Source organism: Syngnathus scovelli, chromosome 5 (genome assembly GCF_024217435.2).
Source record: "Syngnathus scovelli strain Florida chromosome 5, RoL_Ssco_1.2, whole genome shotgun sequence".
NCBI lineage: Eukaryota > Metazoa > Chordata > Actinopteri > Syngnathiformes > Syngnathidae > Syngnathus > Syngnathus scovelli.
The window spans coordinates 14,383,856-14,411,736 of NC_090851.1; the positions used below are offsets into that span (position 1 = coordinate 14,383,856).

Below are 27,881 nucleotides of genomic sequence, written 5' to 3' on the forward strand. Positions count from 1 at the left end.
CTGGCAACGCGACTATGTCAAGTTGCTTCCGAAGAATCAGTTAACGTGGGTGTGTATACACTAGGCACCAGATCAACCCGAACTCTCGCTGGGTAAATAGGTTTTGAAAATAAATACTATATTTTTTTAGGTTCACAGTGTGTGGCTCGTAGCATAGCAGTCAAGTGATTGGCTAATGGGTGATTCTTTATTACTTTGTGTCACAAGTTCACATCCCGCTTTCTCCTGTTATGTATTTTATTTTTCTTACTGTTTCTTGCAGCCATTCGGAAATGACAATTTCCATGTTGCTTCTAATGAATCTGCAGTCAGGAAACACAAGATTATTGAACTGGCTTTGCCCTAATGGCCACATCTGTATTGGACGAGCCAGTTAACCTGGAAGAGAGTTGAACCGCATCGAGGGTATCATAGACACGCAAAAATATGACAGTGAAATACAGTTTATTATTTTGGTGTCATCTCAAGTTTACCACTTTACCATGTCTGTCGTTTCCAAAGATTGAAGGAACTGAACCATCAGTGAAACAAAGTATTTCGATGAATCCGTCTCTATGCTGACAAGATTTCTGAAACACTCGTCCTTTAAGTGCTTTGCACAGACTAGCAGGACTTTGCCCACAGATGTGGGAATTTCGTCCTGGAAAAATTAAATTTAACCAGGCTCTTCTTTGAGGTTCTGATGCTAAGGGACGGTGTAATGAGTTGTGTGGATTAATGCATCCAACCACAGAACATTTTGATCTCTCTACTTCAGCACCCTTGAGTTGTCTGGACTACAAAAGTCTCTCAGAGTAATAAAGATGGTGCATTTGTGAAGCCATTTGGCCACGCATTACCTTGTTTGGTAGTGCCGCCCCAAAGACTGTGACGTAATAGATAAAAATAATAGTAATAGTACATGGATAAAAATGAACAGTGTAAAAAATATCTCCCAAACAGATTATAAAACTATCTCTGCAACCTTTGGAGGGATAAATTTGACTTTTCTACAATCCTGGAGACTCCAAGTGCACAATAAAATGTATTTAAAAGCTAAAAAAGTGGATTTTCTATGATATGTCTCTTTTAAGGTTGACTGGAGAACAGGAGCAGTGAGTGAATGCATGACAAACGTTAAGGTTGACTGGAGAACAGGATCACTGAGTGAATGCATGACAAATGTTGACACTGAGAAAAAGCCTTGAATATGGGCTCTCTGTGCCTGTAGGACATCCATCCATCCATCCATTTTCTGAACCGCTTAGTCCCCACGGGGGTCGCGGGCGTGCTGGAGCCTATCCCAGCTGCCATCGGGCAGTAGGCGGGGGACACCCTGAACCGGTTGCCAGCCAATTGCAGGGCACACAGAGACAAACAACCATTCGCACTCGCACTCACACCTAGGGACAATTTGGAGTGATCAATCGGCCTACCAAGCATGTTTTTGGGATGTGGGAGGAAACCGGAGTGCCCGGAGAAAACCCACGCGGGCTCGGGGAGAACATGCAAACTCCGCACAGGGAGGGCCGGAGGTGGAATCGAACCCGCACCCTCCTAACTGTGAGGCGGACGTGCTACTCAGTGCGCCACCGAGCCGCCCGCCTGTAGGACATTTCTCTTCAATACATTTATGTAGCATTGTTATGGTATTTTGGCAACATTCAGGAAGTCCTGGTGGCACTGGGAGATTTGAAGATTTTTTTTTAATCCCATCCGCTGTCCTCTTTTCACTTACCTGTGGTCCACTCCATACGTGTTTATGTTTAATCTTTTGTTTTATATTCCAGGATCAACTCCAGAGTTTTAGCAGCATGGGTGGCTGTCTTTGTTTGTTTCACACATGACTTGCTTCAACATTTTTCTTTCACTATCTCTTGCTAACACAGACAAATACAACAAAACAACATGCACGCACACCCGCACAAACACATTTCTTAATCCTTTGAGAGACAGACTTTGGTATGCAGTGCTCAGTCTTTGGAGGTTCCAATATATTCCTTCCTTGCTTCAGCAATCTTAACTTGTGTGTTGTTCCGACTCCATACTTACCAATTTAAACCTGCAAATGCGGCCTCCTGGATATTTGTGTGGCAGTTTTCAAAAGTAATGTTCAATTATGATAAAGTAGATTTTTCATTAGCGTATTGAACAACCGTTACCTTGGGAATGATAGACACAAGTATGAACATATCAATAAAGTAGCAATACTGAGTCAAATTCATGCTGGCATCAGTGATACTGATCCAGTCTAGATACTTTGGGCAAATACATCAAGTGTGTATGTTAAATCTAAAGAAAATAATGTACACTGGTGCCTTTAAATATGAGTTGTCAACCTTTATTCATCTTTCCACATTGAATTCATTCCAGCACTTACTATACAACCTAGCGTTGTATTGCACTGTGTAAAAATACACAATAATGACATTTGTTCACTATACGACCTACAAACACAGAAAAGGTGAACAAACAAAAGTACAGCTCAGATTTGACAAGGCACAAATACATTTAAAATCATTGCTTCATAAAGAATACACAGTATTTATATGATGTAGCTGCTTATAATACTGCGTGACTAAGTGCCACAATTGTCCAAGTTTGTCATTCAATGTAAATTATAGATATATCTTAATTGTTAGTTCTTTTTAAAGTTCATCATGGCTGTGTCATGTCTCCGCTCTTCAGTCGATTTTCTGTACCTTTCAAAGGAGACATATGTAAAATTGACTTTTTAATTGTTCGTATACAAATAGTTGAGTCTTTGGTGGGGAAATCTGTGAGCAAGCTGTTCTGTTTTAGTTTAATTCTGTGTGTCTGCCCATGGATTGGCAGTTAAACTGGGCAACATTTTATGATGGAAACACTGCCTGATTATTATCGGAACTTATAGTTGTCATGTCTCCGTTCTTCGGTCGCGCCGATCACCCCGCGGATGAGCGTTTTCGCCACGCTCTGCTGGTCCCGTGTGTGTCCCATTCCGTGTTTTGTTGTCTGTTGGTTGTCATGGTACCCGGTCACTTCTCTGTCCAGCATCTTCACTCTTGGCCCGCCCTGCCTGTGTTTCCGTGTCGCCTGTTCCTCTTGTTAACATTAGTATGTGTGGGCCCGCTGCGCCCACGCGGGGCTGGTTGACACGGGGGCGTAGGGATTGTGCTCTGGGGTCCGCCCCTGTGGAGTGGCTTCTGGTCATGCTCGGTGTGGTCGGCTTGTGTTGGCTCGCATCGGGTGGACTTCTGGCTGGCCATGGCGGGGCGGGGGCGCTGCAAACGTCAATTAATCAGTCCCAAACATTTTCAGCTCGCGAGCTACTTTTGAAATGACCAAGTCACAAAGATCTATCCACTAAAAAAAAAAGAATTCTCTCTCTCTCTCTCTCTCTCTCTCTCTCTCTCTCTCTCTCTCTCTCTCTCTCTCTCTCTCTCTCTTTATATATATATATATATATATATATATATATATATATATATATATATATATATATATATATATATATATATATACACATACATACATACATACATACATACATACATACATACATCTTCCGCTTATCTGGGGTCGGATCGCAGGGGCAGCAGCTTTAGGAGGGACTCCCAGACTTCCCTCTCCCCAGCCACTTCATCCAGCTCATCCCGGGGGATCCCAAGGCGTTCCCAGGCCAGCTGAGAGACATAGTCTCTCCAGCGCGTCCTGGGTCGTCCCCGGGGTCTCCTACCGGTGGGACATGCCCGGAACACCTCCCCAGGGAGGCGTCCAGGAGGCATCCTGATAAGATGCCCGAGCCACCTCATCTGGCTCCTCTCAACGTCGAGGAGTAGCGACTCTACTCCGAGTCTCTCCCGGATGACTGAGCTTCTCACCCTATCTCTAAGGGAGAGCCCGGACATCCTGCGTAGAAAACGCATTTCGGCCGCTTGTATCCGGGATCTCGTTCTTTCGGTCACGAGCTATGGGTCGTGACCATAGGTGAGGGTAGGAGCGTAAATCGGCCGGTAAATTGAGAGCTTTGCCTTTTGGCTCAGCTCTCTCTTCACCACAACGGACCGGTACAAGGTCCGCATTACTGCCGACGCTGCACCGATCCGCCTGTCGATCTCGCGCTCCATCCTCCCCTAACTCATTAACGAGACTCTAAGATACTTGAACTCCTCCACTTGGGGCAGGATCTCATCCCCGATCCGGAGAGGGCATTCCACCCTTTTCCAGAGGTGCTGACCCTCATCCCGACCGCTTCACACTCGGCTGCGAACCGTTCCAGCGAGAGCTGGAGATCACGGCCTGAAGAAGCCGACAGCACCATGTCATCTGCAAAAAGCAGAGACGCGATGCTGAGGTCCCCAAACTGGACCCCCTCAACGCCTCGGCTGCGCCTAGAAATTCTGTCCATAAACATTATGAACAGAATCGGTGACAAAGGGCAGCCTTGGCGGAGTCCAACCCTCACTGGGAACGAATCCAACTTACTGCCGGAAATGCGGACCAGACTCTGGCATCGATGATACAGGGATCGAACTGCCCTTATCAGTTGGCTCAGCACCCCGTACTCCCGAAGCACCCTCTACAGAACCTCCCGAGGGACACGGTCGAACGCCTTCTCCAAGTCCACAAAACACATGTGGACTGGTTGGGCGAACTCCCATGCACCCTCGAGGATCCTGCCGAGGGTGTAGAGCTGGCCCACTGTTCCATGGCCAGGACGAAAGCCACACTGCTCCTCCTGAATCCGAGGTTCGACCTCCCAACGGACCCTCCTCTCCAGCACCTTACTGGGGAGGCTGAGGAGTGTGATTCCCCTGTAACTGGAACACACCCTCCGGTCCCCCTTCTTAAAGAGGGGAACCACCACCCCAGTCTGCCAATCCAGAGGCACTGTCCCCGATGTCCACGCAGTGTTATAGAGCCCTGTCAGCCATAACAGCCCCACAACATCCAGAGCCTTTAAGAACTCTGGGCGGATCTCATCCACCCCCGGGGCCTTGCCACCGAGGAGTTTTTAACTACCTCAGTGACTTCGACCCCAGAGATTGGAGAATCCGCCTCCGAGTCTCCAGGCCCTGCTTCCTCAATGGAAGGCGTGTAGGTGGAATTGAGGAGGTCTTCGAAGTATTCTCCCCACCGACTCACGACGTCCCGAGTCGAGGTCAGCAGCACGCCATCCCCACTGTAAACAGTGTTGGCATTGCACTGCTTCCCCCTCCTGAGACGCCGGATGGTGGACCAGAATTTCCTCGAAGCCGTCCGGAAGTCATTCTCCATGGCCTCACCAAACTCCTCCCACGCACGGGTTTTTGCCTCAGCAATCGCCGAAGCCGTGTTCCGCTTGGCCATCCGGTACCTGTCAGCTGCCTCCGGAGTTCCGCAGACCAAAACGGCCCGATAGGACTCCTTCTTCAGCTTGACGGCATCATTTACCGCCGGTGTCCACCAGTGGGTTCGGGGATTGCCGCCACGACAGGCACCAACGACCTTACGGCCACAGCTTCGGTCGGCCGCCTCAACAATGGCGGCGCGGAACATGGTCCACTCAGACTCAATGTCCCCCGCCTCCCCCGGGACGTGGGAACAGCTCTGCCGGAGGTGGGAGTTGAAGCTCTTCCTGATAGGAGATTCTGCCAGACGTTCCCAGCAGACCCTCACAGAGCGTTTAGGTCTGCCAGGTCGGACCGGCATCTTCCCCCACCATCGGAGCCAACCCACCACCAGGTGGTGATCAGTTGACAGCTCCGCCCCTCTTTTCACCCGAGTGTCCAAAACATGCGGCCGCAAATCCGATGACACAACTACAAAGTCGATCATCGAACTGCGGCCTAGGGTGTCCTGGTGCCAAGTGCACACATGGACACCCTTGTGTTTGAACATGGTGTTCATTATTGAAAATCCGTGTCAAGCACAGAAGTCCAATAATAGAACACCGCTCGGGTTCAGATCGGGGGGGGGGGGGGGGGGGGGGGGGTTCCTCCCAATCACGCCCTTCCAGGTCTCACTGTCATTGCCCACGTGAGCATTGAAGTCACCCAGTAGAACGATGGAGTCCGCAGAAGGAACGCTTTCCAGCACTTCCTCCAGGGACTCCAAGAAGGGTGGGTACTCTGAGCTGCCGTTTGGTGCATAGACACAAACAACAGTCAGGACCCGTCCCCCCACCCGAAGGCGGAGGGAGGCTACCCTCTCATTCCCCGGGGTGAACCCCAATGTGCAGGCGCCCAGCCGGGGGGGCAATAAGTATACCCACACCTGCTCGACGCCTCTCATCGTGGGCAACTCCAGAGTGGGAGAGAGTCCAGCCCCTCTCGAGAGGGCTTTTACCGGAACCCAAACTGTGCATGGAGGCCAGTCCGACTATATCCAGTCGGAATTTTTCGGCCTCGCACACCAGCTCGGGCTCCTTTCCAGCCAGAGAGGTGACATTCCATGTCCCATGAGCCAGCTTCTGCAGCCGGGGATCGGACCGCCAAGGTCCCTGCCTTTGGCCGCCGCCCAGCTCACACTGCACCCGACCCCTTTGGCCCCTCCCACAGGTGGTGAGGTCATGGGAAGGGGGACCCACGTTTCCTTTTCGGGCTGTGCCTGGCTGGGCCCCATGGGCGAAGGCCCGGCCACCAGACGCTCGCCTTCAAGCCCCGCCTCCAGGCCTGGCTCCAGAGGGGGGCCCCGGTGACCCACGTACGGGCGAGGGAAAACGAAGTCCATTTATTTTACTCATCATAAGGGGCTTCTGTGAGCCGTGCTTTGTCTGGCCCCTCACCGAGGACCCGTTTGCCATGGGTGACCCTACCAGGGGCATGAAGCACCCGACAACATGGCTCCTAGGGGCATGCAAACCCCCCCACCACGATAAGGTGACGACTCACGGAGGGGTATATATATATATATATATATATATATATATATATATATATATATATATATATATATATATATATTCTCACATCTCGCCCATTTGCAAGATAGTGTACAGGAACATCTGTGCAGAATATGGACTGGAAGTTCCTAGATCCAAGTGGGAAACACCTCCAAAGGTGGTAGAGAATGACCAAGACAAGATCCTCTGGGACTTCCAGATCCAGACAGACAGAATGGTAATGGCGAACCAACCGGACATTGTGGTGGTGGACAAAGAGCAGAGGAAAGCCGTTGTGGTTGACATCGCCATCCCAAATGATGGTAACATTAGGAAAAAGGAACATGAGAAACTTGAGAAATATCAAGGGCTCAGAGAAGAGCTGGAGAAGGCCTGGATAGTGAAGACTTCAGTGGTACCTGTGGTCATTGGAGCACGTGGGGCAGTAACCCCCAACCTGGAGGAGTGGCTGAAACAGATCCCAGGAAAAACATCTGACATCAGTCCAGAAAAGTGCAGTACTAGGAACAGCAAAGATACTGCGTAGAACCCTCAAGCTCCCAGGCCTCTGGTAGAGGACCCGAGCTTGAAGGGAAAAAGAGACCACTCGCGGGCGGTGAGGATATACGTATCTATACGCGGCTCGGTGGACCACTGGGTAGCATGTCCGCCTCACAGTTAGGAGGATGCGGGTTCGATTCCATCTCCGGCCCTCCCTGTGTGGAGTTTGCATGTTCTCCCCGGGCCCGTGTGTGTTTTCTCTGGGCACTCCGGTTTCCTCCCACATCCCAAAGACATGGTAAGCCGATTGAAGACTCCAAATTGTCCCTAGGTTTGAGTGCGAATGGTTGTTTGTCTCTGTGTGCCCTGCGATTGGCTCCAGCACACCCGCGACCCCCGTGGGGACTAAGCGCTTCAGAAAATGGATGGATGGATGTATATTTATATATATATATATATATATATATATATATATATATATATATATATATATATATATATATATATAATGTATAGTGCATATTTCATATGCATGTATGGACACTGTGTACATAAACACATGATATATACACTCACATGCACATAGACAAAGCAAAACAAAAAAATAGATAGTTAAAATGGAAAAGTAATTACACCTATATGTTCAAACCAGTGTTTTCAAAAACACACTTGGAGCCATTTTTTCTTGATAAAACATATATTTTTCCTTATGAGCTCCACAGCTGCACATTAATAAACAGTCACCAGCGTTTTGTCACGTGTCCGTGCCTCCAGCACCATGGTCAGTGAATTTCCCCTTGCGCACATTGTTCACAGCCACGCCCCTATGACGCACATTGCTCACACCCTGCACTCCCTTCATTCTTCGTCACTGACCTATACTCCAACAGCCAGTGGCAGTAATGCTCCATTGAGTTGCCAACCGCCAGAAAATCCAAGAAAGTAGAAGAACATTCTTTGTCAGTACGTCCGTGATGCTACCCATGTGCTCACTGTCCGTCCACCGTCTGACTCCTGTTACCGACTCTGCCGGTCTGTTTGCTCAACTTCCCTGAATTCTGCCTGATCCTACCTTTCTGCCTGTCCTTGACTACGCCCTGCATGCCACCACACTTGCTCTGCTACTCTTCCCGCCAGGTCCGATTCGCTGCTCGATCCTGACCACAAACTTGTCTTGTTTTTGCGTGGCTCAGCTACAGTCGACGCCCGCTGGTTGAGTCATTCGTTAGCTCACTTCCTCCCTGCGAGCTCATGGCTGCAATCCAATGCTGGCCATCCGCAACTCATGTTCTCGCTCCACTGTTGCATTTGCACTACCAAAGCTCCTGACTCCCACGTCCTTGCTCCCGAACATCAATAAACTGAATCTCGTAATGCACTTGGTTGCCCTGTCCTGTCCCCTCTGTGAGCGTGTGCTCCTTCATTGGTATTAATTATTGTGAAGGGATAAGGAATTATACAATACATTTGGTCAAATTACCTCTATTTATATTACTTTGGGCGGCTCGATGTAGCACTGGTTAGCAAGTCCACCTCACAGGTAGGAGGGTGCGCTTTCGATTCCACTTCCGGCCCTACCTATGTGGAGTTTGCATGTTTTCCCCGTGCCTGCACGGGTTTTCTCCGGGCACTCCGATTTCCTTCTAAGTCCCAAAAACATTGCTTGGTCGGCCCATTGAGCACTCCAAATTGTTCCTAGGAGTGAGTGTGAGTGCAAATGTTTGTTAGTTTCTGTGTGCCCTTCGATTAGCTGGCAACCAGTTCAGGGTGTCCCCAGCCTACTGCCCGATGACTGCTGGGATACGCTCCAACACACTCGTGAGCCCCATGGGGACAAGTGGTATAGAAAATAAATGAATATATTACTTTGACTAATTAATGCTGTGACCTTAGTTAGGAAACGCAGTACAGATAATGAATGTATCGATATTCATCTTTGTGAAGACACTGATCATGTAAATGATGTGTCGCAATAATGATGAACAATGATAAAACAAGGAATGTAAAAATCAATATGCAACAACTTATGTATTTATATAGCCCTGCAAGTACTTTCAAATGTTCACCTTTACTGTTACAGTCCATTATGTGTAGGTTGTCATTAGTTCTGTCAGTGTCTGTGTGCTCGCCCTTCCCTACCTGTGTCTACTCTCAATCTTTGTAGTAATCACAGTCACCTGCCTCTCGTTACCTGTCGCGTATATAAGTCCTGTCTGCGTTTCACACCCTGGTCGGATTGTTGTCGTCTCATGTCTTCTTGTTTCTAGTCTTCGTTTTGTTCTGTTATTCACGTCCCTTGTCGAGCTTCTTATAGTCTGTCTTTTGAGTTCCCTCAACAAACCCTGGTCCAAGCTGCATTTGGTCGCCCAGCTCCATTCACTTCTTGACATTTACAGCATTCCTAGGACTTCACAATGTCCCATCATCGTGAACTAATTTTAGAACAGCCTTATGGGGAATATATGTAGTCCTGGTTTGCACAAAAACTATATTGGTGAACCCTTTTTGAAATCATAGCTAAATCATTAGATTGATTGATTAGATTGAGTGCACTATATATATATATATATATATATATATATATATATATATATATATATATATATATATATATATATATATATATATATATATGAGCATAGTGCAACAAAAGTAAAAATTCACATCAGATGAAAAGTATTCTGACGGTTTGAACAGTATTGCTTTAATATTACAGGTTTCCTTTCTTTCAAACCTGGTATCAAGCCTATCTGTTGTCATGTAACACATGGGATTTCAATTTCAATTACCGTAAATTTCGGACTATAAGCCGCGATTTTTGTGGACTTGATCACTTTTATACACTCGAAAAAGGCTGTGGACTTGTTGTGCAGCACCGCTTTGCTGGGCGGAGGGATGTGTGACACAGTCACTAGGGCAGGGGTGGGCAAACTTTTTGACGTGCGGGCCGAATTGGGTTCTAAATTTTGAACGGGGGGCCGAACCAGGAGCAGATGGATGTAGTGTTTGTGTGAAGTAATATAAATGACATGTAAAGGTCATTGCATAAAAGGTTTTTACTTTTAGTAGATACTAAAGCATGGATATTAAAAAAAAACATTTTGAAAACAAATGCATTTATTAACAGCTTCAAAAAAATATTTCACCAAAAAACTACTATCAGTGATTCTTATTAAATATGACACTGTTATGATGAATAACATTTTCCATCACTTCAGCGCCTGCAGGTCAAATTTATGAAATATGTTTATCTAATGAGGCGAAATCACATCCAACGGCAAACATTCTGACCAAATACATCATCTTGAAGAATCAGTGAAAGAATACATGTAAATAAAGTAATAAAGAAATCAATAGTATTGTTGGTTTCCCTTTTTTGCTAGTGCATCATAGTCTGGAGTAAAATTTGTTGTGGTAATTCTTAGGATAGAGCTGAGGTGTCGGTCCATTAACCTAGATCTGTGACGGGGTTTGTTGACGCTCATGTGGCGGAACGTCTTCTCACACACGTAGGTCGAGCCAAATTGTCCACTCTTTTTTAACATTCGGCACTCAGTGTCCACCTTTCTTTTCTTCGGGCCACTCATTTTAATGAAAGGATTCCAGGGGAAGGTTTGTGGGTGGCATTAGCGTAAAACTGTATCTGAAAGCTCAGCGCGCGAATTACGAGAATACTGACGTCACAGCCTACGTTCGAAATTCGGCACCGATAGATGAAATAGAGCGCGGAGTGCGCCGCGTCCGTACTACTGAGTACGCGCACGTGCTTGTGAGTGTGCACCGAGCTTTCTGACATGGCTCCCGGGAGTAAATGCGCGGGCGGGCGCTTCCCCATCTCCTGGAGAAACAGTAATTGCAGGGAAAATGACTCCCCCAAAAATTAATAATACAATTTATTCAGTGTTGGCGGGCTGGATTAAACGGCCCCGTGGGCCGGATTTGCCCCGTGGGCCGTAGTTTGCCCATATCTGCACGAGGGAGAAAAGTGGTGTGTTGATCGCATGTCCAGCTGCCAGGCAAATAGTGCCGTATAATTCACACAAAGAAGAGACAGGACAAGATCAAGACAGACATTACTGAAAGGAAGCTTTTATACACAAACCGTCATTATGTGGGGCCAAAAGAAATGCATATTATACCGCTTTTAAGTTAAAGGCAGTCAATTTGGCCCATTGTTGAAGACATAGTGTTGCCTCACCCTTTTCTTTATTTATTTCCATGTCACATCTACTCTTAACCTATACGTGTAGCTCGCTAGTTTAATGTAACTTAGCACTTCGTGCATAAATAAAATGAGCATAAACAGACCCTCATCATGGAAAATGCTAGAAGAAATGCATAAAAGCGACGACAAAAGAGAGACTGAAAAAGTGTGTGATGAAGGGTATCTAACGCTACTCCAATCGGACACTGAGGAGGAAGACTTCGATGGCTTCAGTGCACAGGAGGAAAATGAAGACGGCTCTTTTACTGGCTCTTTTTTTTACTTTTACTGGTATGTTTTTTTAACCAGCCCTGTTAGTGCGGGGCTACCGTGTTGCTGCTGCGTTACCGCCACGTCTCAGTGACTTTTACCGGTATGTTTTTTTTATCCAGCCCTATTAATGCTGTGTTACTTCCGTGTTGCTGCGGTATTACTGCCGCGTCACAGGCATTGTTTGGAAAGAAATGTCAAGGTATGTTATTAAAACTTTAAAAAGGCTTTCTGTGTACCGTGTTTCTTTGTAAATAACTCACGTGCACACTTCCGTGTTGCTGTGGTACTACTGCTGCGTCGCAGGCAGCGTTTAGAAAGACATGTTAAAGTATGTTAATAAAACTTTAAAAAGGCTTTGTGTACTGTCTGTCTTTGTAAATAACTCGTGCGCACGTGCGGCTTATAGTCCGGTGCAGTTTATATAAGAAAAAAACTAAAATATCCCCGAATTTTAGCTGATGCGGTTTATAGTCCAGTGCGGCTTATAGTCCAAAAATTACGGTAGATCCTTTCATTGAATTCGAACAATGGCTTTTGTCAAATAACTATGTGAGTGAATGGTTGTTTGTCTATACGTGCCTTGGGATTGGCAGGCGACCAGTTCATGGTATACCCCGCCTACTGCCTGAAGTCAGTTGGGATAGGCTCGGGCATGCCAGCTACCCTCGTAAGAATAATTAGTTTGAAAGGTGAATGAAGTGAGAAAAAAATTGGCTTTGTCACCCCAGATAGTTTTTCCCAGGTCAAAAGACTGGAGCAATTTAGACCATTGTAGTGAAACTGTCTGCAATGCAATCAAGCATCCCTACTGCTGACCTTTTAGTGCTACATTGTATGTGTCCAGTTCATTGGTGCCGAGAATGTTTTTCAAGCAAATCAGTCAACGAGTGTTCAGAGTGCCCGGGCTTAATTTTACCTGAGGCTTGTCTGCTTGGGAAATATTGGTCACTGTTAGAGATTTGCTCACTCCAACTTATTTTGCAAGAACCACACGGGAGACAAGCAAGTCCTTTTTGGCACCTGCAGGTGGAGAGTCCATTCGTTGCTGTGTGTGCAGCGATGATCGAATGGAGGTCTGGACTCTCCCTCCTGCAAGGGCATATTTATTAGGAGAAACAGAGTGGGGGTGAGAGTGGACAGGTTTGGTGAACCCCCGGCCTCTGGTCAAATCAGAGCAGGGGGTGTTTTACGATGTTGTGGGAAACAGAACAACTTCTGACTACTGTGTGTTTGACATACAGGAGAAACGTTTGACTCTCTCTTGTAATTGGTTCAACCAAACCATGCAGTATTCTTCATCTCGGATGCTAATGAATATGGAATGAATGAGTGTTTTCTGATATAATTGTTTTTCCTCTGTTCTACTCTAAATGCAGATTCAAATGCAACATCCATTTTGTGCTCAAAATAATCCCAATAGAGTCACACTCCTAATTACGCTGTCTACAACAATATTTGCTGAAACAATTTTAAAATGGTGGAATGACATCTATTAGCTTTTTCTATTTATGGCTGCAAAAACATGCTGGCAATTATTACTTATAGTTTTGATTGATTTAAATTCATCACTTTTTTGGCCAGTCGTATTTATCCAACCAGTTGCTTTAAAGCAAAGTAAAGAAACTGATGTTGTTAGATTGGATTACTTAATAATTAGATAGATGACTTGCTAGACCGTTGTGATGCTGAGACCTTTCCTCCTGGCTCTGTATCTTTTTATATATGACACTCTTGACACACTTATATGATGATGATGAAGATGAATTTTTATTTGTTTCAAACAGGCAAACCACACATAACCAATCAAATGAAGACACACACATTCAAAAGCACAAGCAAGGTGAAAGCCATTAAAACTATGACTCTATACAAACAACAAATACAAACAGAAAACAATCCACTGTACCAAATAGGTAGAGCCGACCTGTGTGAAAAGGAATGGAAAGAAGTAAAACTTATTTAATCCCACCCCCTGTCAAATTTAAGACAAAAAATAAGATTTGCAGTTAACCTCTAATAGCATGACTTTTCCTTATTGTTGTCTTTTCCGTGAATAACAATGAAGAGAAGGAGAAAAGCAAAGCAAAAAAAAGTAATAAAATAATGAAGTACCAAAAAATATATATATTCACTTACATACACATATACACATATATATATATATATATATATATATATATATATATATATATATATATATATATATATATATATATATATATATATATATATATATATATATATATATATATATATATCGTATTTTCCGGACTATAAGTCGCTCCGGAGTATAAGTCGCACCAGCCATAAAATGCCCCAAAAAGTGAAAAAGCCATATATAAGTCGCTCCGGAGTATAAGTCGCATTTTGGGGGGCAATTTATAGGACAAAATCCCACACCAAAAACAGTCATGAAATAGCAACAACAGGCTAAACAATAGCAACAACAGGCTAAACGATAGGTATGCTAATGTGACAAATACAAACAAAGAGCGAGAACGGGCCTGACGTAACATATAGAGTGATTAAGCACAACTATTACATGAATAACATGTTTATAAAACCATCGGTGTTACTCCAATTCATTAAATAGCAACAACAGGCTAAACAATAGGTATGCTAACGTGACAAACACAAACAAAGAGCTGAGAACGGGCCAAATAATAATAAATAATAATAATAAATATAAGAGGAGCAAAAATAGAGCAAGTGTACATGCAGCAGACAGTGGACTTGGATATGGTGCTTTAAAGTGTTAATTGCTTTATTTGATGTTTTCTCTATTTTTTATGTTTTGAATATGTTCAAGATAAAGATATAAAAGCATGTGAAGTGATCAACTATACTAAAAATAACATGGGAAGTGGTCAACTATACTTGTAAGTGATGTCTTAATGATCAAGTAAAAATTTGTGAAAAAAAACATATATAAGTCGCTCCTGAGTATAAGTCGCCCCCCCACCCAAACTATGAAAAAAAGCGCGACTTATAGTCCGGAAATTACGGTATATACACATACCTACATACACACACATATAGTACATACATACATACATACGCATACACATGCAATAGTCAATTAAAGAAAATGCCATTAAATTATGAGATTTCAAGGAGTTCATAGCTCAGAAGTGTCAGTTCTTTAAATTTCTTTTTGAACATCACCATACTTGATCATTGTTTGAGATTTTGACTCATGTTATTCCAGAGTTTAACGCCTGCAACGGAAATACAAAAGCTTTTCCTGGTTGATTTGTGTTTGGGCAGAATATATTTACTGTCATTATCTCTGAGTTTGTAGTCGCTGTTTTTTAGATGAAAAAGCATTTGAATTCTTTTAGGCAAGCAATTTTGCTTCACTTTAAGCATAATTTGTGCAGTTTGAAAGTTTACCAAACCTTTGAATTTAAGAATTTGTGATTTAACAAATAGCATGTTAGTATGTTCAAGGCTTTATTTATAATTCTAATGGCCTTCTTTTGTAAATGCATGATTTGTCCTACTGGGCTTTTGTAGTTATTTCCCCATATCTCTGCGCAGTAGCTCAAGTATGGTGATATTAGAGAGCTATAAAATACATGCAGTGATTTGTGGTTAAGAAAATATTTTGCCTTATACAGGATAGAGATATTTTTTGCCAGCTTGTTTTCAATGTATTTAATGTGATCTTTCCAATCGGTATGTTCATCTATAATTACACCAAGAAATTTTATTTTTGGGATTCTTTCAATTATGCTTCCGTCTATTTGTATTTGAACATCAGTTAGTTTTCGGTGGTTACCGAAAATCATAAGTTTAGTTTTGCTCATGTTAAGTGTTAATTTATTGGAATCCAACCATGTTTTTACTTTTTTCATTTCCATATTCATCGAATTTAATAGATCCTCCAGATTTTCCCCTGAGCCAAACATATTTGTATCATCAGCAAACAATACCATTTTTATAAGTTTTGAGACATTACATAGGTCATTGATGTAAAGATTAAAAAGTTTGGGGCTCAAAACCGAACCCTGGGGGACACCACAGGGAATGTTTAAACATGAAGATGTATATTGACACATTTTCACAAACTGCTGTCTGTTACTTATATAACTTTTGACCCAACGCAAAGCAATTCCTCTAATCCCATAATGTTCCAGTTTATTGGCTAAGATGTTGGGATCTATGGTGTCAAAAACTTTTTTTAAGTCAATGAATATTCCGGTACTGTATTTGTTATTGTCAAAAGAGTTTGTTATCTCCTCTATTGTGTCATTTATTGCCATGGAAGTTGAATGTTTGTTCCTGAATCCATACTGGCTATCCGTTAATATGTTATATTTTTGTATGAATGATTCAAGTCTGGCATCGAATAGGTTTTCTAATATTTTTGAAAATTGTGACATAATAGAAATGGGTTGGTAGTTTGCAAAAAGGTGCAAATCGGACCTTTTCACAAACTACCGACCCATTTGTATTAAGTCACAATTTTCCAAAATATTAGAAAAATTATTCGATGCCAGACTTGAATCATTCATACAAAAATATATGATTTTAGTCAAGGCCATAGAGCCACACACACAGTCGCAGCGGCTAGGCAGTCTTCCCCCTTATGGGTGGGCGGCCAAGAATATAAGAGTAGGAATGCCTGAGGAGGGGATAAGATGTTCCTCCGCAATTTTGCAGAAAAGGCTTCACGGCCGTGTGTCAATCATTCTGGCATCCATTAAATAGTTCAACTGAGAATACAGTCTTCTGGTGGTCACTATTAGCAAAGATAAAATAACCAGGCTAAGGCTCTCTCAGAGCTTTTCAAGTCACATGTGTTTTATAGCTTTTTAGTGAGTAACACAGAAATAGACATTTCAAATTTTCTTGATTGACCACGGTGTTCTTAAGAAATAAAAAGAAGAACAGAGGATGGGATCATCTTTCTCGGAATGCCCCGAGCGGCTGTCAATTATGTGTATGTGTTCAGCAGAAGTTGGCCAAGGGTGTTTGCTAAATTTTCCTCAGTTGTAATTCCTCTGCCCAAAGTTTCTAAAGGCTCTGGTTGTTGGGTGGCTGTCCTGATTGACACACCTCTACATCGTTCGGTCATCATTTACAGCCTCTGGATCGGCAGCGTAAGGGATTGTATTGCAACTACACAGGAATCACACTCCTCAGCCTCCCTGGTAAGGTTTATTAAGGGGTGTTGGAGATGAGGGTCGGATCTCAGATTCAGGAGGGCAGTGTAGTTTTCTTCGTGGAACAGTGGACATCGGCAGGGTCCTTGAGGGTGCATAAGCATTTGACCAACCAGTCTACATGTGTTTTGTGAACTTGGAGAAGGTGTTTGAAAGTGTACCCCAGAGTATCTTATATTCCATCATTCCTGGCCCCCGCCCTCACAACCCCCTCTCCCTTAATTGTCCTGAGAGTACGGCTTCAAACAAACAACCCAAAACAAATAAAACCAGCACATAAATAGGTAGTAGTAGAAGTAGTCATAGTAGAAGTTAAAAATGCATGTTCTTAAGGTAAAAACAATGCAATAATTAGACATTAGTCAACATGAATTTTTTTCCCCCTCCTCACAACCTTCCAGATAGTAATGGTGCTGTTAACTGCTAGCTTTATGCAGATGACACCGTAATACACATTGACTAAAACAGAAACATCTGCACTGGCTGGGAAGCAGTTAACGGAGACCTTATATGTATAGTGTCTCACTGTGGCTAGAACAATAACATCTAACTTTAAACGTGAAAAAAATCTCCACCAGTTGAAGATCTTCAAATGATAGATTTGACGTACAATTAGAGCATGAACCAATTCTTGAGGTAAATGAAATTAAGTATCTGGGTATTGTTTGGGATAAGCATGTAAAGTTTCAACGTCAGGTAAAATATTTGAGGCAAATCTGTTTGTTTTATTTGACGAGTTACCACAGCGTGCTATCCTGTTGATTATGAATGCAAGGTTTTTCCATATGGAGTGTGCACAATTATCAGGCATATTGTGTTTTGACCATATGATCATTTTAACGCATATTTTCCAACTCCATGCTGATAGGCTTGAATGCTTACTCCATACAAGCATATGAAGCAATGTGCCTAAGGAGATCAACACAAAATGGGACAAAATAGATAAAGTGACATTGAAAAGTTAAAAATTGTAAAAAGTCTTTCGAAGGGATGCAGCACTCTTGAAATTGCTAAAATATTGGGGCGTGATCACAGAATCACCTAACGTTTCATTTCAAATAGTCAACAGGGTCGCAGGTAACGTCTTCAGGGAAAAACATGCATATTAACTGCCAAAGATTTGAGAGGACTGAAACATTAAGCTACGAGGAACCCATTATCCTTCACTGCTACCATATTACGGAACTTCAATCGACCTGGAGTGCCCAGAAGTACCAGGTATTTAGTGCTCAGAGAAATGGCCAAGGTATGGAAGGCTGACAATTGACCACCACTGAACAGGACATATACATGATGAAATAAAAGGAAATAATAATAAAGAAGAAAAAAGAGAATACTGCTGGGAGGCTGCCACTCACAGCGGCGCCATACCCAAAAAATATATATATTTATGAGCCCTTCCTAAATGGGAGATTTACGCTGAAGGAAAACAGTACACCTCTGAACAACAACTGAGAGGCTGTGGTTGTTGCTGCGCAAAAAGTCAACAGATAAAGAAGCTGACAGACTCCATCGACGGAAGTCGTATAACTGTTATTAAAAAGAAAGGTGGCTATATTCATACATTTTCTTTTAAATGTTAATATGTAAATTTTGAGTTGTTTGTTTATTATTCTCACTTTAACAAATTAAAATAAAAAAGTGAGATGGGAAATCTTCCATTTTTACAATGTTCCCAAGAAAGCCAGAATCTCATTTTTACTCTATTAAATATTCAAGTTTGTTGTTCATTCATATTTTGGTGGACCGAGAACACTGTAGTTAAAAAACAAAATGAATCCTCAAAAATACAAATTGCCTAATAATTGCGAACACAGAGTATGATTAAATTACATTACTGCATGGTCACAAACATCCACTGCAACTTGAAGCAAATTTTGTGGGCAGTGTTGGGGTGGGTGGGCTCGAGAGTTGTTTTTAATTCATGTAAAGCACATGGAGCTGTATACCATGTGTGAAAATGCTCTAAAAATAAATGATTGATTGATTGATTGATTGATTGATTGATTGATTGATTGATTGATTGATTGATTGATTGATTGATTGATTGATTGATTGATTAAAATGACAACTAAGATTTTTAATAGGAACTGGCATCATTGCGAAATAATCCAAAAAACACAAGCTATAACTTTTGTACAGTCTAATTTACGCTATCAAGGAGCTAAACTGCCGATTCCTCTCCCTACTGAATTTAAATTAGAGACAAATAAAAATATCTTAAAACAAAAACTGAAGCAGTAGCCAAATTGAAAATTGCTCTCATTGAGTAAGCCAAACTTGCAAGCACTATCAGGAGTGGCATGACATTTATTTTTGTAACCCATCCATTTTCTGAACCGCTTAGTCCCCACAGGGGTCGCGGGCGTGCTGGAGCCTATCCCAGCCGTCATCGGGCAGTAGGCAGGGGACACCCTGAACCGGTTGCCAGCCAATCGCAGGGCACACAGAGACAAACAACCATTCGCACTCGCACTCACACCTAGGGACAATTTGGAGTGATCAATCGGCCTACCAAGCATGTTTTTGGGATGTGGGAGGAAACCGGAGTGCCTGGAGAAAACCCACGCGGGCTCGGGGAGAACATGCAAACTCCGCACAGGGAGGGCCGGAGGTGGAATCGAACCCGCACCCTCCTAACTGTGAGGCGGACGTGCTACCCAGTGCGCCACCGAGCCACCTTTTTGTAATGCTCTTGTATAATTTTGGAATTGTTTGATTTTAATGCTTCTCATTTTATGTTGGCTTTTTCATCTGACCAAGGGGTTGCTGATGAAAATTATCTTAGTTTAACAAATTTGGGTGCATTTGTATTGTCTAGTGTTGATCAATGTGCATTCTCCCCTTTTAAATAAAGAGGAAAGAAGAGAAAAAACCTGTACCAACCAAGGCCACAATCCAAATCAGATGTATTATCAGTAATACAACTCTCCCCAATTTAATAAAGTGTAGAAATGAGACTCTTTGACTGATGATTGTGCTCTGTAATCATAGCAACAACAGTTTCTCTCTGAGGCATTTATAGATGAATTTCAATGAGATATGTTTTGCAATTTCATCAAAACCTCATTCCCAAGCAACATGCTCAGGCTAATACGCGCACGCACGCACGCATGCACGCACACACACACACACACACGCACACGCACGCACACGCACGCACACACGCACACACACACACACACACACGTGCGCGCACAAACATGGACGCTAAGTAAGGTGGGGAGAGTGAAGCTGAAATTGGCATCATCTTCACTTTCATCACAATATTGTCAAGTGGACAGCCAATCTAAAAAGTAAAGTTCCAAAGCCAGGAAAATATCTAGATAGTGATCACGGAAAAGACAATATATCCTCCTGAGACCCAGGGAAAAAAACGTTTTTGAATGTAATTATTTCTTTTATACCACATAATTCTTAGTTAATGAAATTGTCACTGGCTAACATATCCATAGAGCTGTTGTGAGAAGGCCTGGAGAGAAATTATCTTGCACCCTCTTCATTAACATTAAAAAAATGCCAAAGCGAGTCGTCACCTTACCGTGGTGGAGGGGTTTGCATGCCCCTATGATCCTAGGAGCCATGTTGTCGGGGGCTTCATGCCCCTGGTAGGGTCACCCATGGCAAACGCGTCCTAGGTGAGGGGTCAGGCAAAGCACGGCTCACCCAAGCCCCTTATGATGAAAAACATAAATGGACTTTGTTTTCCCTCGCCCGGACGCGGGTCACCGGGGCCTCCCTCTGGAGGCAGGCCTGGAGGCGGGGCTTGAAGGCGAGCGTCTGGTGGCCGGGCCTTCGCCCATGGGGCCCGGCCGGGCATAGCCCGAAATGGAAACGTGGGTCCCCCTTCCCATGACCTCACCACCTGTGGGAGGGGCCGAAGGGGTCAGGTGCAATGTGAGCTGGGCGGCAGCCAAAGGCAGGGACCTTGGCGGTCTGATCCCCGGCTGCAGAAGCTGGCTCTTGGGACATGGAATGTCACCTCTCTGGCTGGAAAGGAGCCCGAGCTGGTGTGCGAGGCAGAAAGATTCCGACTAGATATAGTCGGACTAGCCTCCACGCACAGTTTGGGTTCCGGTACAACCCCTCTCGAGAGGGGCTGGACTCTCTTCCACTCTGGAGTTACCCACGGTGAGAGGCGTCGAGCAGGTGTGGGTATACTTATTGCCCCCCGGCTGGGCGCCTGTACATTGGGGTTCACCCCGGTGAACGAGAGGGTAGCCTCCCTCCGCCTTCGGGTGGGGGGACGGGTCCTGACTGTTGTTTGTGTCTATGCACCAAACGGCAGCTCAGAGTACCCACCCTTCTTGGGGTCCCTGGAGGAAGTGCTGTAGAGCGCTCCTTCTGGGGACTCTATCGTTCTACTGGGTGACTTCGATGCTCACGTGGGCAATGACAGTGAGACCTGGAAGGGCGTGATTGGGAGGAACGGCCCCCTTGATCTGAACCCGAGCGGTGTTCTATTGTTGGACTTCTGTGCTCGACACGGATTTTCAATAATGAACACCATGTTCAAACATAAGGGTGTCCATGTGTGCACTTGGCACCAGGACACCCTAGGCCGCAGTTCGATGATCGACTTTGTAGTCGTGTCATCGGATTTGCGGCCGCATGTTTTGGACACTCGGGTGAAGAGAGGGGCGGAGCTGTCAACCGATCACCACCTGGTGGTGGGTTGGCTCCGATGGTGGGGGAAGATGCCGGTCCGACCTGGCAGACCCAAACGCTCTGTGAGGGTCTGCTGGGAACGTCTGGCAGAATCTCCTGTCAGGAAGAGCTTCAACTCACACCTCCGGCAGAGCTTTTCCCACGTCCCGGGGGAGGCGGGGGACATTGAGTCTGAGTGGACCATGTTCCGCGTCAACATTGTTGAGGCGGCTTTTTGCAGATGACGTGGTGCTGTTGGCTTCTTCGGGCCGTGATCTCCAGCTCTCGCTGGAACGGTTCGCAGCCGAGTGTGAAGCGGTCGGGATGAGGGTCAGCACCTCCAAATCCGAGTCCATGGTCCTCGATCGGAAAAGGGTGGAATGCCCTCTCCGGATCGGGGATGAGATCCTGCCCCAAGTGGAGGAGTTCAAGTATCTTGGAGTCTTGTTCACGAGTGAGGGGAGGATGGAGCGTGAGATCGACAGGCGGATCGGTGCAGCGTCGGCAATAATGCGGACCCTGTACCGGTCCGTTGCGGTGAAGAGAGAGCTGAGCCAAAAGGCAAAGCTCTCAATTTACCGGTCGATTTATGCTCCTACCCTCACCTATGGTCACGAGCTATGGGTCGTGACCGAAAGAACGAGATCTCGGATACAAGCGGCCGAAATGAGTTTTCTCCGCAGGATATCCGGGCTCTCCCTTAGAGATAGGGTGAGAAGCTCGGTCATCCGGGAGAGACTCGGAGTAGAGTCGCTACTCCTCCACGTTGAGAGGAGCCAGATGAGGTGGCTCGGGCATCTTATCAGGATGCCTCCTGGACGCCTCCCTGGGGAGGTGTTCCGGGCATTTCCCACCCGTAGGAGACCCCGGGGACGACCCAGGACGCGCTGGAGAGACTATGTCACTCAGCTGGCCTAGGAACGCCTTGGGATCCCCCGGGATGAGCTGGATGAAGTGGCTGGGGAGAGGGAAGTCTGGGAGTCCCTCCTAAAGCTGCTGCCCCCGCGACCCGACCCCGGATAAGCGGAAGAAGATGGATGGATGGATGGAAATGCCAAAGCATGGTTTCATTTATTTTTTACAAAATGTACTTTTGAAGGCGGCACAGTGGTGTACTGGTTAGCACGTCCGCCTCACAGTTAGGAGAGTGCGGGTTAGATTCCACCTTCGGTCCTCCCTGTGTGGAGCTTGCATGTTCTCCCCGTGCCGGGTGGGTTTTGTTCGTCTCTGTGTGCCCTGTGTGTGCCCTGCGTGTGCCCTGCGTGTGCCCTGTGTGGCTGTCAAATGGTTTAGGGTGACTCGTGCCTACTGCCCTATGACGGCTGGCATAGGCTCCAGCACGTCCGCGACCCCTGCGGGGACAAGTGGTAAAGACAATGGATGGATACTTTTGAGAGGACATCAGAACTCGGTCATGGCAATTGTGAAAAACCCAAGTTGTCCTCTGTAAGGGCCAACAGGAACTAACACAGTGGTATGTATGACTTCAGAAATACGGACCAAAAACATATGTCCTCTCCAGAGGACAAAAATGAATTACTGGGTTTCAGGAGGATAGACAATGAGGCCCAATTAAAAATGATACATTAAGATGTGATCATTGAGAGCGTCCTCACCAGTTGCATCGCTGTCTGGGGTGGTAACTGCACTGAACATAACTTGAAGGCCCTGCAGCGCAGAGTGAATACGGCTGGTAAGATTATTGGTGCTTCGCTCCCCTCCCTGAAGGACCTACACCTCCCATCTCGCCCGCAAGGCAACCTCGATTGCGAGTGATGTGAGTCATCCGGCTCACTCTTTGTTTGACCTTCTGCCCTCTGGGAAGAGGTACAGGAGCCTGCGCTCCCGCACCACCAGACTCGCCAACAGCTTCTTTCTCCAGGCTGTTAGGAGCCTGAACTCGCTACCCCCTTCTGTGTAGCGTGCGGCACTGTTGCGCTATTTTTCTAGAATGTCTGCTGTACGCTCACTTGCTCCTTTTTGCTCCTCTTATTATTATTTGTTGTGTTATTTATTCATTATTTATTCAGCACGCTGTTGTTTACTTGTTTTACTTGATTGTCTATTGTGGGCCATGTCTTGTCACGGTGGGATAGGGGGGAACGAAATTTCGGTTTCTTTGTGTGTCTTTGGCATGTGGAGAAATTGACAATAAAGCTGACTTTGACTTTGACTTTGAAAGAAATAAGGGGCAGTTGTGTACATATAATCTACATTGAATATAGCTTTATAGAATATAGAACAAAGTAATAGGGCCCTGTTTTCCGTCTGAGCGCAGGTCTAGCGCAAAGTGCAGTCTAATTGTGCAGTTGGGTGGAGCTTTCTTTCTTTTGGTATTTTGATAGACTTTGCGCTGGTAGAATTGGGCCTACCTGAGGTCTGGCATCTGTTAAACACTTATATTCCGAATCTTTCTCGAGGTACAAACCCCCCAACCACCCATCACAAAAAACAGATGTAAATTCTCAGTGCTGTGCTGTTGATGTCAAAGTTAAAGATGAGTTTGGGGTTTATTTGTGAAAACAGTTCCTTTTTGAGGTTCTCTGGAACAGAGTATCGGAACATTAATTGAGGCAAGGCACATATTTTCCCGCCACACCATCAAAATAAAAATAATATGTTCCAAAAAATAATAGTGTACAGTATAGTGAAAGAATGAGAATCGATTTACAATTTACTCACAGATGCACTTTGGAATCTGGGCCTGTTTAATTGAATACAAATCTATAATTCAGTTGTACGTATGAATATGACAATGAGAATCTAGTTACAATTTACTCACTTAGTATGCACTTAGTTTGGAATCTGGGCCTGTTTAATTGAACATTTAATTCTATTGTATGAATAGGAATAGGTGTACACACAGGTTGATTGGATGCTCTGTTATGGACTGGAATTCATCAATTTCATTGTACTGCCTGTCACAATATGTTGCTGGCTAAGATACATTATTTGTAGTAATAATAAATTGTCTTTTTCCAACCAATTCAGTGAAATGTGTTTTCGTGTGGCATACGTGATGATATCTCAGGACATGAATGTTCTATAGCACAGTGGCTGGGAATCACTGCTCTTGAGGGACCAGGCCAGCTAACAAGCTCATTCTCACAACTACATTATTAAAGCCTTTGGAGTCCGGAATGCCCACATGTTTTTATTTTACTTTATTGCACGTGTCATTTTATTTCTGATTCAGCTATTTGGAGGGTATTAATTATTCACAATGCTGGCCCCTAAACACTTTTGAAGGGTTAGTTTTTGTGAGATGCCTGATATAAACCACCCATTTTTTCCATTAGTAAGATGGTTCAACCCTGTGAAAGAGGTTGTTTTATTTTATGCTGTTTAATTTTTGCCAAAAATAAAGTAAATCTTTAGTATCTTTTTAACTTATTATTTAATCCACCTTTAGTTTGTTGAGCAACTAAGGTTCTTGGAACTTACTGACTATGTTTCACTTTTTTTGGGCTCCTCAGATCTTCGGACTCTGGCTCCACATACGAGAAAATGAATGACAAACTTGGATCCAAGACTGTTCTGAGTTACCTATATGTCTGTCCAACCAACAAGAGAAAGGTAAGATGCTCCATGTTTTATTACATTATTTGTAAAGACAAAAATGAATGTTTGAAACTTCATCATTGATTAAATTCACAAACTGTCTAAAAGCTTTTTCAATTAACAATTAAACGTTAGCGACATGATAGTCTAAAGATTCAGATATCAAATATTTATTTTCTACCATCTGCCATAAAAATCTAGATGGAATAAAATATGCATGATACTGTTTCTTAAATTGTGGTTAGTCACCTCTCTTGAAATACAGTGAAAAATTTGGTTCATGAACATACTCGCTCACAAAATTTGGAACAGATTGAGTTGAAGAAATATAGCCTTGGTTAATGCACTATATTTCAGTTATAAATAGTTATCTCACCAATGCAGGAGGCTCCGTTGTGTTTTTCTCACACATATGCAACTTTATCCACTTTGTGTGTCAAACATTCAAGGTGTCTTTGTTTATTGTCACCAAAATAGCTTTCAGCTCAAGCTGAGAACTGGTGGTTTTAATGTAGTAATTTTGAGTTTTGAGAAAAACGTCTTGCTACTCTATAGCTTGTTACTGTCCACAAATTCCTAAATATTGCAGTGATCCTTCTAATAGTTTTAGAAGATAACAAATACTAAAGTCTCCCACACACATCTAAACATAACCCTCATGTCAGTGGTTTAATGCAAACACATTACCACAAAGTTCAATGTGAGTGTTGCAACATGCTTCGTCCATGAAATGAAAAACTTTGAGTGAAGTCGAGAGGTTCCAAATAGATATATAGTCAGATTCACCTAGCCACAAAGCTTGGGCTCTGGTATCAGTCTCCAATGAGAGATGCCATGAGGCCCCAGTAGAAGGAATGGTAGCCTAGACAAGATGCTGTCCTCAAGCCTAGATGAAAATGGATGGGCTTTCAATCATATCATGTCAGTGGTGTGGTGACCTCTTATCAGGGCATTCAAATGAAGTGAAGCTGAGCACCGCCTTGGACAGATCAACCAATCATCATGCAGAAACCGAGCATCAGGGCCAGTCATTGTCCCATAAACCGCAAGAGACGCTGAGTGTCAGATGGGCGGGATAAAGAGCAGCAATTATCCAATGACTGTCCAGTTTTGCACAGCGGAACTATTGATTTTTAGAAGTAGAAATTTAGCGTCCTTTGCTTGTCTATGTGTCAGCCAGAGTGTGACCTATCGCTGACATAAATGCAGGCAATGAGGAAGGAAGTCCTGCCAGTTACCTCTCATAAATAGCTGATTCTAAACAATGAGGACAATCAGGACTGCAGAAAAGATAATCGTGAGCAACCTCCCATCTATCCGGGACTTTTACCTGTCCTGGACCAGGATACGTGCAAGTAACATCTCTACAGACCCTTCTCACCCAGGTTGCAGTCTGTTTGAACTACTCCCCTCCGGACGGTGGTACAGAGCGCTGTACGCCAAAACCAGCAGACATAAAGACAGCTTCTTCCCTCAGGCTGTCGTTCTGATGAACTCACACCACTCTTAGAGTCTCAGAGACATTTCTGTGTAATAACAACCTGCTCTTGACGCGTCATCTTTGAATTGTCTATATTATTTGTACTATGTGTCCTCTCTGCATCCATTGCAGCCTTGTCATACTGGAAAAGGGATCCTCCCATCTGTGGTCTCTTCTCAAGTTTTCTCATTTCCCTTAGTAGGAGGTTTGAGTTTTTCCTTGCCCTCCTGGGAGTTAAGATCAGGGGATGTCTGAGAATAATTGTACATGTCGTCCTGAATGTTGTTAGCTCCCTAAATGTTGTATGGAGAACGAGATGTGCCGGAGTCAAATTCCTTGTTTGGCATGCTCAAAGTTGGCAAATAAAAATTGATTTGATTGATTTGATTTGATGAAGGTATTCTAGCCCATATTTTGTTAATGAAATATACAGACAGCAGAATGTATATTCACCCCTTTTTTTTGTTTGGCTTTTAGAGGATGCTGAGCTTCCCTTGTGTTCTCTGCAACTGCCCCTGACATGGGAAAGTTGTTTCTTCTGTGTTGTTGATATTATTGATATCAAAATTAGTTTTACTTTTAACCACAACTTTACTGATAACCCGGTAAGCCATTTCTTAGCAGCTTTTTCGTAGTTTTTACCCATTGTGTAATCAAAATATTGACCCACTATGCTAGGTCAAATCTGCAACCTAATGCACTGGATATAAAAACCCAGCACTGTTAGTATTGCATTCTGTTTGGGTTACTTTTAATTCAGCAGTTTTAATAGTGTATGACCAAGCATAAGTGTTCATACATTATATGTGTACTTACAGACCAACATTAAAAAAAAAATGTTATAAAATAATTACTGAAAATGTAATTCAGGAAGCAAGACAATGAAAACACAACAGCAAAATGTGGGTAATTAAGATTTGATCAATGGTTAAGGGCCATATTGCGACAACAGCTCTGTTTAACCTGCCATCAGACACTCCACTAAGCCTAATTGATCTGGTGTGATGGATGTAATTCATCCAGAACATTTCTTCTCTCTCTCATAGTAAGGGAATTTATGGGACCTTTTGAGAGGCATTTTTTTCTCAGGCTCAGCTCCCTAAAAGCTACTCTTTCGGCATCCTAGTCAATTTTTTTCTCGCTTCATTTGATTTATTAACACATCATTGTGAAATGAATTACTAATTTATAAAATAATAAAATACTTTATAATCTTGTTTTATT

General features: G+C 43.9%; 1 protein-coding gene across 2 annotated transcripts in view; it reads left to right on the forward strand.

The window, feature by feature from the left end:
• Positions 1-27,881, forward strand: part of sorcs3a (sortilin related VPS10 domain containing receptor 3a) — a 357,551-nt gene that overhangs the window by 139,440 nt on the left and 190,230 nt on the right. For both annotated transcript variants that reach the window (XM_049721519.2, XM_049721518.2), the window contains exon 3: positions 25,093-25,192. In XM_049721519.2, coding sequence (XP_049577476.1) covers positions 25,093-25,192 — 100 coding nt within the window. The remainder of the gene's footprint in view (positions 1-25,092; positions 25,193-27,881) is intronic.